General features: G+C 41.3%; 1 protein-coding gene across 1 annotated transcript in view; it reads left to right on the top strand.

The window, feature by feature from the left end:
• Nucleotides 1–2124: 2124 nt before the first annotated feature.
• TNFAIP8 (TNF alpha induced protein 8) overlaps nt 2125–14079 on the top strand; it is a 46486-nt gene continuing 34531 nt past the window's right edge. The window contains exon 1 of the mRNA XM_058169029.1: nt 2125–2245. Within this exon, the coding sequence (XP_058025012.1) occupies nt 2245 (1 nt within the window). The 5' untranslated portion in view covers nt 2125–2244. The remainder of the gene's footprint in view (nt 2246–14079) is intronic.

Raw genomic sequence — 14079 nt, 5'->3', positions numbered from 1 at the left:
TGTTCAATCTGGTGGCAACTGAAAATACCTCTATTAAGCCTTAATATCCCAACTTGAGTTTCTGAGCAAAAGTTGTAATGTGTCAATCTTACAGTAGTCCCCATCAGAAAAAAGACTCCTTCTTCAGATTTTTCCAGTCTGCTACAATGGTCACTTTATAACAGGGGTGTCCAAACTACGGCCCGCAGGCCAACTGCGGCCCATGGGTCAGTTTTTATTGGCCCGCAACAAATTCTGAAAGTATAATTGAATATGGCCCTTTTCGGCCGCCTCCCGGTACTTGCCCGGTGGTTCGCTGCGAGTCTCGCGGCTCCTCCCATGGGCGGGGAATAATGAAGGGAGGGGGCGGAGGAGGCGGCGAGCGGGGAAGAGGCTGCTGGCCATGCCTGACCCCAGCAGTTCTACCCTCGCCTTCCTCGGGTCGCCTGGCGAGGCTCCTCGCGCCTCCCCATGTCGGACACGCGTGGCGGCAGTGACAGCCATCGAGAAACAGGTGAGGAGGCAGCGAGCGGGAAAGAGGCTGCTGGCCGTGCCCGACCCCAGCAGTTCTACCCTCACCTTCCTCGGGCCGCTTGGCGAGGCTCCTCGCGCCTCCACCCCTTGGGCAGGGAATAACGAAGGGAGGGGGCGGAGGAGGCGGCAGCGAGCGGGAAAGAGGCTGCTGGCCATGCCCGACCCCAGCAGTTCTACCCTTGCCTTCCTCGGGCCGCTTGGTGAGGCTCCTCGCGCCTCCACCCCTTGGGCAGGGAATAACGAAGGGAGGCGGCGGAGGAGGCGGCGGCGAGCAGGAAAGAGGCTGCTGGCTGTGCCCAACCCCAACAGTTCTACCCTCGCCTTCCTCGGGCCGCCTGGCGAGGCTCCTCGCGCCTCCACCCCTTGGGCAGGAAATAATGAAGGGAGTTTCAAGTTCATACCAAATACAAAACAAAAGCCAAGATCAGGGGTGTCCAAACTTGGTCTCTTTAAGACTTGTGGACTTCAATTCCCAGAGTTCCTCAGCCATACCCCAAAATAAGCCACGTCCACAGAACTGGTACGAAAAAAAATTAGCCCTTCCCCCCCCCCTTCAATGGTGTGGCCCGGGCCTTTGCTTATTTTTCTGTATTTGGCCCTCACCAAAAAAACTTTGGACACCCCTGCTTTATAATATCACTCAAGCCTACTGAAATTTAAATCATGGTAAAGGTGTGAGAGTTTCGCTGTAGGCTATGTATTCATTTGTAAATTAGCCATCCAATTTAGCCTAGATACGCAAACCCTACTCTTGTGGGGTTCTAGTTCTAGTTCTTGCAATTTCTAAAACTGAATTGAGTAAACCATATTCTCATGCTTGTCATGAGAATAGCTTACATTTACTGATATTAATATGGAAAATGTGCTGTACTGAACAAGTTGTGGATGGACAGAATCCTCTATTTACTACCCAGTTCACTAATACCAATTTTAAACAAATACACATCCTACAAATCAAACATGTCTTTGTATACATAATGCCATCTACTACACATCTAGCAGCTGACACATAAACAAGAATATGCAAACAGAAAAGAGAGAACTGACTACAATATTAATTTAAAAGGCCTACAAGAGCAAATAAGGACTGCTTCCATTGTCAGACTGCTTAAAACGAGTAATCGTGACTCACTCCCAACTGATAAGGAATTGATAAAAACAAGAATGGGCGGAATGGCCCGTAAGCCATTACACCCACGTTTTCAACTCCTTTCACAAAAGAAACCATTGAGAAATCCTTTTCGGATGGTTACTCAATCTAACATTGCTCATCGTGCTCTCTCTAGCAAAAGCGAAACATAGTCTTGCAGAGCCTTAACGACGAACCCGTTGATCAGATCAGATCAAATCGGAATCTTTCAGGCCTTCGGGGGACCAAGTGGGGCTGTAAGCTCTGGGAAAGCTGCAGCGCCGACCCCGATCCCTGCTCCTCTCAGCCTAATAGGATAAGCGGCTGGTTTGCAAAAGCTGACGGAACAAGTCCAGCACCACCTGGCAAACCACCACGCGAACTCCTTCTCCTGCTGCCCCCCCCCTCCGCCCCCGCTCACCGCCCGCCTTTTTGATCCTTTTCCAGACAGCGATTGGCCCGAAGTCTCCAGCACCGCCTCCTTTTCTTCTGATGCCCCGCCTTCCTTCCCTTCCCTCCTCTCTCCAGCGCCTCGGAGCGACTTGGAACTTACTTAAATTGTTGGCACTTACGTTGGGATCTCCGGTGTCCGCAGAGCACATAGTAAGCTACGTTTGGATGCTACGGCCGGTGGGGAGTGATGGGGTGGGGGTTATCTATGCCTGGCGCGCTGGGAGCACAGCAGGAATTGGTGGAGTGGGAGGGTGAGAGAATGCCTTGGGTTTAGCAAGGTTTGATGTTTGCACTAAGGCGGAGACGAGTGGGTGGTCCTCGCCCAAAGCTTTGGCTGGCTGAGGGTGAGACTTTTCATAAGCAGTCAAGTCTCCGTTTTCAAGCTAAATTCTTCCTTGTTTAAGTCTCAGGGTCTTAGCTTTGTGATTAATTACAATTCGTTATACGTTATTAGCGTTCCCCACGTTGCATACTGCATAGTGCGCTTTTTCACTGGAACTAAGAATAGGACTAAGAAAGTGTGGAAGGAGGAGAAAGCTCCTCCTATGTAGAAAAACAATCTGGGCTATATCTTCAAAACCAAATGCTGCCAATACAGAGAGTCAATTTGATGTAATGGTTAAAGCAGGGGTCTCCAACCTTGGCAACTTTAAAGCCCGGAGGACTTCAACTCCCAGAATTCCCCAGCCAGCTGACTGGGGAATTCTGGGAGTTGAAGTCCTCCAGGCTTAAAGTTGCCAAGGTTAGAGACCCCTGGGTTAAAGTGCCGGTCTAGAAACTCGAAAGTTGAGACTGAGTTCTAGTCCCTACTTTAAGCCAGTCACTTTCACCCAGACCAACTCACCTCACAGGGTGGTTGTTATCAGTAAATAGGAGGAGGGATTATTGTGTATGAAAGCAGGATAAAAATCTAATAAAATAACTGTTTTAAATAGAGATTCTGTTGTTAATAGAAATATCAACCGAGGCAGGCAGCATGCCTTTGGGTTTTCCAGAAGCTAGTTGGATTTTCAGAAAAAGGGGAGAACAGCTCATTTTTAAATTTGACATCTATATTGTTCAAGGCCTGGAGAAGAGCCTAATGCTGGGAATAATTGAGGGCAAAAGAAGAATGGGACGGCAGAGAATGAGGTGGCTGGATGGAGTCACTGAAGCAGTCTGTGTGAGCTTAAATGGTCTCCGGGGGATGGTAGAAGACAGGAAGGCCAGGAGGAAAGTTGTCCATGGGGTTGCAATGGGTCGGACATGATTTCGCAACTAACAGTGACTAAGACGCTAAGCTTATCGATCAGAAAGGTCGACAGTTCAGCGGTTCGAATGCTTAGTATAAGTCTCCTGCGTGAGCAGGAGGTTTGACTAGATGACCTCCAAGGCCCCTTCTAGTTCTGTTATTGTTACTGTTACATTGTTCAAGGCAACAAATTGAATGCAGAGCTTCCCCAGTCTGGTGAGTTTTAGCATCAGGAAGCTGCAAATACCACAATCAATCAAGAAAGCAGCTACTGATTGAAATTGTAGTTCCTCATAATTGGAGGGACACCTGGTTGTAAAAATCTAGATTGGCTTTTATAATTGTTAAGACCTATTCATGTGTATCTTTGTAGTCAACAATTCAACAGCTGAATTGTAGTTTTTAATTCTATTTTTTAAAATATTCCTTTAAAGAGATCAATAAGATCTAAGCAGTATAACTGCATAGGATTGTGGACCAGTCATTTAGCTGTTAGATACCAGCTGATTCTGTTGTGATTAAATTTTTTATTTATTTGCCTAATTTATTTAGTGGCCCGTCTTCTATGGCAAGTAACTTGGTGGCATACAAAACTAAAACATCAAAAATCATTACCTTTATTTAAAAACTATAAGAACTGAGATTAAAAATAATAGATGAAGGGAAGTTAACAGTGATGAGGCCACCTCATTAGATCTTCGGTCCCCTGGAGTTCCCAGGCTTGCTGATCTCCCTCACGTCGGGGGATAAAACACAAATGATGAAGCCAACCTCACCTTAGTTGATGAGGTGACTCCGCAATGATGTGCCATGGCAGAAAAGGCTCACTGCCTAAGACTTGTCAGACATCATTGACTGTATCTGTGTTTTTACAGGTAGTTGTAAAAACACTAAAGTTTTAGTAAAGTACAATACAATAAGTTATATTTTACCTATATTTGAAGTCCTGAACAGTTCTTGTTTTCCCTTTTTGAGATCTCTGACGGATTTCCAACTTTGTGTCTAAAAAGTTGTTAGAACATTTTAATTTAAAACAAATTAAAGCGTGGGAAAAGTATCCTTTTAATTTTGAAAGAAAAAAATGCTAAGTTTATTAATGTATCTTCTGAGAGTTGTAATTATTCAAACTAAAGCATTATTAAATAGTGAATGAATCATGTTTTTAGTGCTTGGTATGTCTAATGGTATCTTAAAGATCCAAGTATGTCATTTGACAGACTTTGGGGATAGAAACATGTCTGTAATCTGTGGTTTAATGGTTTTCTGCTGCAATAGAATCAGGAAGTCTCAGAAAAGATACAAGTACCCTGGATTTTCTCTTTTTTCTAAAGTTTTGGGTGGGTTTGTGAAGGGATTATTATTTTGTTCTGGAAGCTACGATTTGTGTAATCGTTAAGGAAGGATTTTTCCAGTAATAGTGGATGATTTTAGGACAAGAAAGGATTCTAATACTACAGCAGCGGTGGGATTCAATTTTTTTTTACTACCGGTTCTGTGGGCGTGGCTTGCTGGGCATGGCAGGGGAAGGATATTGTAAGATCTCCATTCCCTTCCCACTCCAGGGGAAGGTTACTGCAAAATCCCCATTTCCTCCTGATCAGCTGGGACTCGGGAGGCAGAGAATAGATGGGGGCAGGCCCAGTCCGAGGTGGTATTTACCAGTTCTCTGAACTACTCAAAATTTCCACTACCAGTTCTCCAGAACTGGTCAGAACCTGCTGAATACCTCCTCTGTACAGCAGCCTCATGAGTTTCTGAGCTATTGCTGGGTGAGGGTGGGAGTATAGAGAGAAATGCTTGCAAAGTTATTGGGATAGCATAAAGTAAACAATCCCTAAAATCCTAACTAATAAAATGAATTGCTTCACTATATAGAAAGCAGAGGTTAAACAATTTTTTCTCAGTTATGAGCTCAGCATTCACTAAGTTTGTTGTGATTGGAGATTTCCGATCCTTTGAAGATCTGCTTTTGCTATTTTGTGTCTTTAAGTCCTCAAGCTATTCAAGTCTGCTTCTTTTTCTATTTTACTTAGAAATCTAGCTTATAGATTGTTGATTGAAACAAGTACCATATATTCCACATCAGGCCATGCTTGGGGAGCCTCAGTGCCATTGTTGAAAAAAAAATTAATATAGCAACTTTTGCCTTCTCTGTAATGCCAAATGTTTATTTATTACCATAAAGCTTTGTTCCTGTTATGTAACTATAACACCTAATGACATGTAAAAGTACAACTTGTTATATTCATTTGTAAAATAGTTAAGTACATGAATATCTGTTTTGGATCTCTGTTCTCAATAAATGAAGTGAAAAGTTTCATAATTGTACTTTTTATTATGATGCCAAATTATGTATTTAAGGAGATAGAGAACAAAAATAGATAATGTAAACCACAAGTTACATTAGGGAAGCTGAACAATTGATTCTCTAAACAATTGATTCCATATTTTTAAAAACTCCATTACTATTCAAAGTAGCATTGTTGCACTTTGGAGATTAATAGATTTGCTGCAGCAACATCTTGCATTATTACAATTAATGGATATGTAACATAAAGGTTCAGAAGTAGCCTTCTTCAGACATTACATAAAGACAAGCTTAAAACTGGGTAGAGAATGAATCACATAAAATTCTACTCTTCTTGACTTTGATTTGTTCAGTTGGGGGATAAAATGAATGCAAACACATGCAGATTATGAAGAGGAGCGCTAGGGAATTCGGCTCATTTTTAGGGCTACATAAAAATAGGCTACAATTGATTAGAAAATTTGTTAATATATTGTTAACTTTTAGCAATAAGCAACATGTCTTAATTATTTTTTCCCTAGTGTGCGTAGTTTTTTTGGTAAATGGCTGAATGCTTCAGTATATATTATGAGGGGTAATTTGAAATATTTTTTTAATTTACTGTCAATTTAAACTAGATAACTGCTTTGGAATCCAGTCAAAGATATGCTTTGAATATTTTAAGTTATTTAAAGGGGCTAGCACAAAGGCATCTATTTCCCTGACAAATGAAATGGAAGATCTTAGGTAAGCAAGTTCACCAGTTGGAGAAAGCATATTTTAAAAGCTAAATATGAAACTGGGTATAACAGAAGTTCTTGTTTTTTTTCCATATAATTCACTTGAATCATTAAATCATGTGTGTAAATGAGGTGAACTAATACCGTGTTTCCCCGAAAATAGGACATGTCCCAAAATAAGGCCAAGCCTGATTTTTGGGGTGGACCTAAATATACACCCTCCCCTGAAAATCAGCCCCCCTCTCTTACACACACACACACACACACACACACACACACAGGTCCTTCACTCCCCCAACCCTCCCAAGGCAGCCACGTCCCTGCAAACTCCTGTTGCTGCCCTTTTGCTGCCAGCGGCACTGACCGTAGACCTTGAGCGCCTGCTCCTGTGCCATGGTGGCGGCCCGCCTGCTCTCGCCTCTGTGCCCAGGTGTTGCATCCACATAGCCTGCGCTACCGAGCACCTGCCACAGCAGCCACAGCACAAGCATTGCCGCCCTGGGGCTTCCTTCACAGGGCAGCCACCGGCAGCCAAGCTCAGCTGCAGGCGAGGAGCGTTGGCCATGGCTGGGCCGGCCGAGCTATGTCTGTCGGCGCTGGCCTTGGCACGGCTGCCCGGCGTCTCACTGCTGGGTGCCTAGAAAGAGTAAACTGAACCTGCGGGTTTGCTGGCGGGCGCTCCGGTCAATCAGCGCTTGGGCAATTGGAGTGGAGAGGAGCAGGGAGGAAGGGGAGGCCTCAAGCCACCATCACCATAGAGTGGAAAGCACACTCCCAGAGCGGCCACTGCCTTGGCTGGGGTTTGGAAGCCACAGAGACAGAGTTTGGGGGAGAGAAAGAAAGACTTCTGTATGCAAGGAAAGCAGCAGAAGCAGCAGATTTATTTGTGTTAAGAAGAAGCTACTCCAGTGAAGGAAATTACTCATTTACTTTCACTAGTCTTTATTGTAATCTGTGTTGGGAATTGGCATTCTCAAACCATATATGAGATTTGTTTGAGATGGCTTTGCTAGACAGTGTTTCAGTTTTTACAAACACAACAAGCAGATGATGTGTGATGTTCTGTTTTGTAGAACAATTGTCCTGCTGAGATTAAATAGGCCCTCAGTGTGACTCTATGGGTTATGATACATTTATACACTTGCTTTGGCATTTCCTCTTCTTTTAATGGTGTCAACACTCATAATGATTCCTGTATAGTAAGATTTTAATTAAAATGAAAAGCAGTATAAATCTGAGAAGAATAATTATCCCAACATAGAAGAAAATGTTTTTCTAGGGTTTCTGTATTCATATACAGTAACAGAGTTGGAAGGGACCTTGGATCTAGTCCAACCCCCTGCTCACGCAGGAGACCTATACTAGAGATTCAAACCGCTGAACTGCTGAGTTTTCTGATCGACAAGCTCAGCATCTTAGCCACTGAGCCACCTAGCCAGCCTTATTTACTAGCCAGCGTTCATTTACTCTGCTGTTTTATTTCTTCTCTGCCCACTGTAAAAAGAAATTTATTTACTTAGCTCCTTCGTTGGATTCGTACAGCAAGTTTCGGAAGTTTGCTGATGATTGTGCAAGCAGATTAAATATTTAATTCAATTAGTACGTCATAAAAATCATCAGTGCAGCATTTTTATTTTAAGTGTGGAAGAAAAATCACAAGCAAACATCATGTGGTAAATTAAAAAAAACACCGGGTGGGGGGGTGAGTCCTTTGTGAATGAGGAGCATATTGCTAAGATTGATTTTGCCACAAACAGCCACAGTTTTCAACTTTTGAAATTGGTCAGAAACAAGTTAAATGTTTGCTTTATTAAGAAGAACTCATATTAGTTAGAACATAAATCAACTCATTAGAAAAATAAAAATAAATTAATCAAAACAATATGGTTTAAACCAAGGGTAGTCAACCTTTTTATACCTACCGCCCACTTTTGTATCTCTGTTAGTAGTAAAATTTTCTAACTGCCCACCGGTTCCACAATAATGTGCCGTGTATCGTCGTCTGTGCATGCCTCTCGCGCATCGTGGATTGGGTGTGGGGGGGGGGTGCACTGGCTACCAGCTCTGCTTATCTATTACAGCTGGGTGGTGTGGAGGGAGATGCGTGAGCTATTCTGGGATGAGGCTCTTTTGTTTGCGGTCACACTATAGCGCCATTTAGTTTCACTTATGTAACATGAACTAAACTTATGCGTGGGCGATACAGATAGTATATTTTCAGAAATTTAAATTGTCACGGGGAATTTTATGAAAACCTAATGCAAATGTTTTTAAATAATGCTATGATTTTTTTAAAAAAAGTCAATTAAATTAAAGAAAAGGAAAGTGTTTCAGTATCAGACAAAACCCCTACTGCCCACCATGAAAGCTGGAATGCCCACTAGTGGGCGGTAGGGGCCAGGTTAACGACCACAGGTTTAAACCTTTTAAGGTAGTTTGACCAAATTATTTTAAAACCATATTTGTTTACTTGATTTAAAAAGACAGAGGACAAGATTCAAACATGTTTTGTGCCAAAGGACTCATTAGCGTTCCAATTCAGTTATGAGCCAAGTTAAACACTGAATTTTTAGTCTCTACGTATAGACCTGTTGAGCATCAACTGAAAACTAGTTCCAAAAATGGAGGGCCACTGTTGAGAAGGCCTTGTTCCTAATACAAACTACTTTTGAGGCTTTTGAATATATGCATCCAAATATGCTTCCAACTTTAAATATGGCTGGAAACAAAGGATTAAATAGTGTAGCTAGTACCTCTTGATTCAGCTTAAGTAGACTAGTGCACTGCACTATGGAGGTTTCCAAATATTCATTAAGGGTAATCACTGAAGAAGCTTTTCCTCCTTCATGTTTTCTTACATTCAGTTGAAAAACCTCTCCCCCTCTCAATGGCTTAAAAATTATCCCATTTCTCAATCAACTAGTGGAAGGGAGGAAAAAAAGATGGAATATCAAGCACAGCAACCTACAGGTAGGGACAGATGTGGAAGAGACCCAAGAGAAGCATCCTTACTTTTTCAGCAGTCCATCTGGCCATGTTCCAAGATTCAGATAGTGTCAACAAGAGGCACAGTGTAGATTTGGGGAAGCATTCATCATAACTTCTTGAAATGTCTGTATTTGAATGACACACTAGCATGTGATTTACTCAAGCCAGGTTGTTTTTTTTCCTGATTTGCAAGACATACTGAATCATAAATTATCCAGGAAGATATACAGAGCTCACTCAATTGTAAACTGATCATAAAGACTGAGTTTGTAAAAAGAAAAGGTTTTGCCTGGTTCATGCTACTGTGTATCACGAGAATACAGTCAATATATAAAAAATAGATTTTGTACAAGTGGCCAGCCTGACAGCAATAAAGTTGTGTGCTATTAGTGAGCAACTTACATTCATCATGTAGTTAAGTTAAACATGGAAATATATTAACTGTTATCCCATGGCATCATTGAAATGTAATCAACAATGGATGATTAAGTCAAGGTCCAACTCAACCGATGAGCTCTAAGAAATATAAAGTGACCATTTTTGTTAGCTTTTTATAACCAATTCTAGAATTCTGACCAAATCATTATCTCTAATTAAAGACTGAATGACTTACAGAATTTTAAAACAATGTAGTAAATTTCTATGTAAAACATGAAGAAGAACCAGATCAATCTAAACAACCATAATAGAGTATCTAATTACCCATATTTTTTGCACTATAAGATACACTTTTTACCCCCAAAAAAGTGGGTGGAAATGTTTGTGCATCTTATGGGGCAAATATTGCCAAAGCCCCAACCATCCACCAGCCCCCACCCTTCAGCCGTTTTTGGCCTCTGCACGGGACACCTATCGCGCCACTTGCCACCCTCATCATTTGTCCTCACCGCCATCTATCAGCGGTTGGATCAGCCTTCCAGAATACTGCTGATCAGCTGTTTCAGGTGGTGGGGATCACCACTTCTTGTTGCCACCACTCACCGCTGCCATTCAGACGGCAGTGGCAGAAACAGGTGGCAGCAACAGGTGACGGAAACAGGCGGCGATCCCTGCCACCTGAAACAACTTGACAGTATTCCAGGAGCATTTCTTGGATTGGCGGCAGCAAGCAGCGGTGATATCCGAGGAATACTGGTGAAGGGTCCAGCGTTCCATGGTGGAGGCAGCAGATACAGAGGAGGCAGCAATAGCACTGTTTCTGGTCAGCCAGCCCACTCATTGGCAGGGCTACAAGAGGCCAGGATCCAGCTGTCACTCAGCTGACCAATGGTGGGTGCAATGGACTGGAGCTCTGAAGAGCCACATGCTGGAGCTAGGAGGCAGAGACAGATTTTTTGTTTTCTTGTTTTCCTGCCCAACAGCTAGGTGCGACTTTTTTTCTGGAGCATCTTTTGTTCTGGAGCATCTTATGGAGCAAAAAAAAAAAAAAGAAAATATCTGATCCTGTGCCTGGGAAAACATGCATTTCTTAAGAGCCTTTCATGAAACCATAAGCGTGAGATCCAATCAAATTTTGGGAGGAAGGCTGAGCCACAGGACAAGGCAGTCACAGACAAGCCCCTCTTCCTGGGTCCCCCAAGATGACATTCTTTGACTTATAAGACTCGCCACATGGTTCTCCTATTGGATCTTCTTCTATTGGAGAAGGTAGAAATAACTAACCATCCTACTTTAACTTGGCACAGAATCAACAGCAGTGGTGGGTTTCTACTGGTTCGTCCCGGTTCACACGAACTGGTAGTGGCAGCAGTGGGAGGCTCCGCCCACCCACCCAGACATAATCACAGACACTCTCTGCATGCACAGAAGGTTCTGCGCATGCGCAGAAGCATTGCACTGTGAGCGAGCGCTCACAGTTCCGAACCAGTAGCGAAGGTAAGTGGAACTCACTACTGATCAACAGGTACCAATAAAATTATCAAAAGGAAAGGAATGTTACAACACAAACAGCATTGTAAAAAACTAGGAAAAGGAACAAAAGGTAGTATGTGAAGAAATTAAAGATATCCAATAAGGAAAGGAAATAATACTACATCCAGCTTACACCTACACCATTCACTTTATCTCCCTAACTTTCTGTAATTGCAAACTATCCTTGATGCATCAGTTGTCAGTTTTGGAAGTTTTCCTTTTTGGAATTTTGAGGAACCTCAGGCATTGGAGGTTTATTTTGTTGGGGGTGTTCCTTGGAACCCTGACATATTTGTTTACTGCTTCATCCATAGCCTTATTTTCTTTAAACTTCCCACTACTGCAAAGTTTGTCATCAACTTCTTTGGATGATACTTTGTCAATCAGACTAGCAATCCAACATACGTTATTGGTATCTTATCAGTTTAGAGGCTATTGTAGTGTGTGGCTATTGTGAAGAGGCCTGTTTGATTTTCTAATGCATATATCCATTGTAAGGGTAATAAAAAACTTAGTATTTCTAATATGCGCGCTCATTTTAAAGGACAGTTGACTTTTTAAAATACCCTTACCAACCTAGCAGTTTGAAAGCACGTAAAAAAATGCAAGTAGAAAAATAGGGACCACCTTTGGTGCAAAGGTTCCGTGCGCCTTTGGCATTGACTCATGCCGGCCACATGACCACGGAGACATCTTTGGGCAGCGCTGGCTCTTCGGCTTTGAAACAGAGATGAGCACCACCCCCTAGAGTCGGGAACGACTAGCACATATATGCGAGGGGAACCTTTACTTTTACCTTATTAAGTTTCAACACCTTAATTAAAATACAAATTAACATAAAAAGAAAAGAGAATGACATTAAACATCTTTGACAATCTATTTTAGATACCATCGAAATATCATTCAATAAATCTTTCAAATTGTAATTCAGCATAAAATTTAACCCTTATATCTTACGGATATTCCTACTGATCAAGCCTAGTATGATAACCAAACATTTTAAGCTATTTAGCCATACAAGAACAATTGACATTTTAAAAAGCCACTAAATTACAGTGAGTTAGAAACAAAAAAGCTGGCAGCAAGACCGTCTAAAAAAATTACAAATATTAAACAATTAAAACAAATCAGTATTACACAGTCATAATAAGGTATAGGATAGAAAACATCAGAGCACATATTTAACTCAATGAAAAGATGACCAGATACTGAATTTTTGCAAGGTAGTAGCTACATGGAATGTGAATTATATAGCTCAGGAAATGTATCAAGAATTAACTTTCTCAGGTTGGAGGTAAAAAGTCACTGGCCTATGTAATGTCCTGAAAAGCAAATTTTAGTTGATTGGCTGATATGCATAGAAGCAAATATATTTTTAGCTATGTATCTAAATTTGGCATTATAGGGTCCTTGGATGTAGCTCAGTTGTAAACTGCTGGTAGCTTATATATTGACTTTGGAACAGATGCAGAACCCTTGCAATGGTAGTTGCCTTATCCTAGTGAAAATCAAAAGGAACAGTATAAGTCTTGTTTCAAACATAAACAAATGAGGGTCTGGTGTTATGTTATCAATCGAGGCTGAGCAACTCATGAGCTTATGGTTCATAATGCTGATTTTTTTAAAAAACCTGTTTCTGCAAGGGCCAGTAACTATGGAAACTTCTAAATACAGAAACTAGAACATCTGATACTCTTGTTTCTGATTTAGGTGGTTTTATGATCACAGGACTTTGCAGAAATAATATTTACTAAAAGAAAACTACTACTCTACCCCATTGCATTAGTTCCTTCTTTACATAAATATTAACATTAAAATTAGCAACTGTTATCATTTTACTATATAATATGTTATATTGTCATTGCCATCTTGTAAATCTGCTCAGAGTCGCTTAATAGCAAAATAGGCGGCATATAAATTAAACAAACAAACAAAATCAGCAGAAGCTATGATAATAGAAAGTCAGGATAACTTGGAAAACTCTGACTTTCCTCCACAGCAATCTTGATTATATTGAAGTAGTTCTGTGAAAGAGTAGGTGTTCATATCTCTGTCTATGTGTACAGGTGGCAAGGGTCATAAAAACAATGCTGTGGTCGTTAAGCGAACCCCATAGTTGTTAAGTGAACTCATTGTTTGAAATGGGCCGCTTTTTATGAAGAACTAAAAGTAAATGCCGGTTTCTGGCAAGAATCTCAAAAGTTGTGATCACATGGCCGCAGGATTTTGAAAACACCTATAAATGTGAGCCAGTTTCCAACTGCCCAAAATATGGTCACATAAGTATAGGTAGAGTAGCCTTTGGAACTTGAAACCAGATTATTAGTAGCTTTTGAGGGGTCTGTTATAACTTCAAACAATTACTGTCATAAATCCAGGACTCCTTTTATAAAACTCTTAGAAATTATCCAATTCCGATTTAAGTAATAAATGTTATTACCTGTTTTTCTTTCTGCTTCTCCTGCTGCATAATAGCCTTTTGGTACGGTATTGCCATATTATATAGTATTGATACAATACTGTACTAATTGGTATTGGTACAGAAAGTATATAGAAGATTTATGTGGAGAGAATATGATGCTTCTTTTTGTTCTCCATTCTAATAATCTTTTATCAGTTACATCAACCATACATGGGCTTGCTGGTTTATTAGCCCTTGAGTTCAACATGATAAGATCAAGATACAAGGACCAGCTCAGACCCTGTGCATGACTCACTTCTTTTGCATATGTTGAACTTTTGAGTTTGACTTTAATATAAAATAGGGAGAAGTACATGCCACCAAAGAATTGGAGAAATCATCTTGAGCCCTCAGAAAACCCTTGAT

The sequence above is a fragment of the Ahaetulla prasina genome, chromosome 2 (genome assembly GCF_028640845.1).
Source record: "Ahaetulla prasina isolate Xishuangbanna chromosome 2, ASM2864084v1, whole genome shotgun sequence".
NCBI classification, from domain to species: Eukaryota; Metazoa; Chordata; class Lepidosauria; order Squamata; family Colubridae; genus Ahaetulla; species Ahaetulla prasina.
This window is presented reverse-complemented; position numbering and strand designations above follow the sequence as displayed.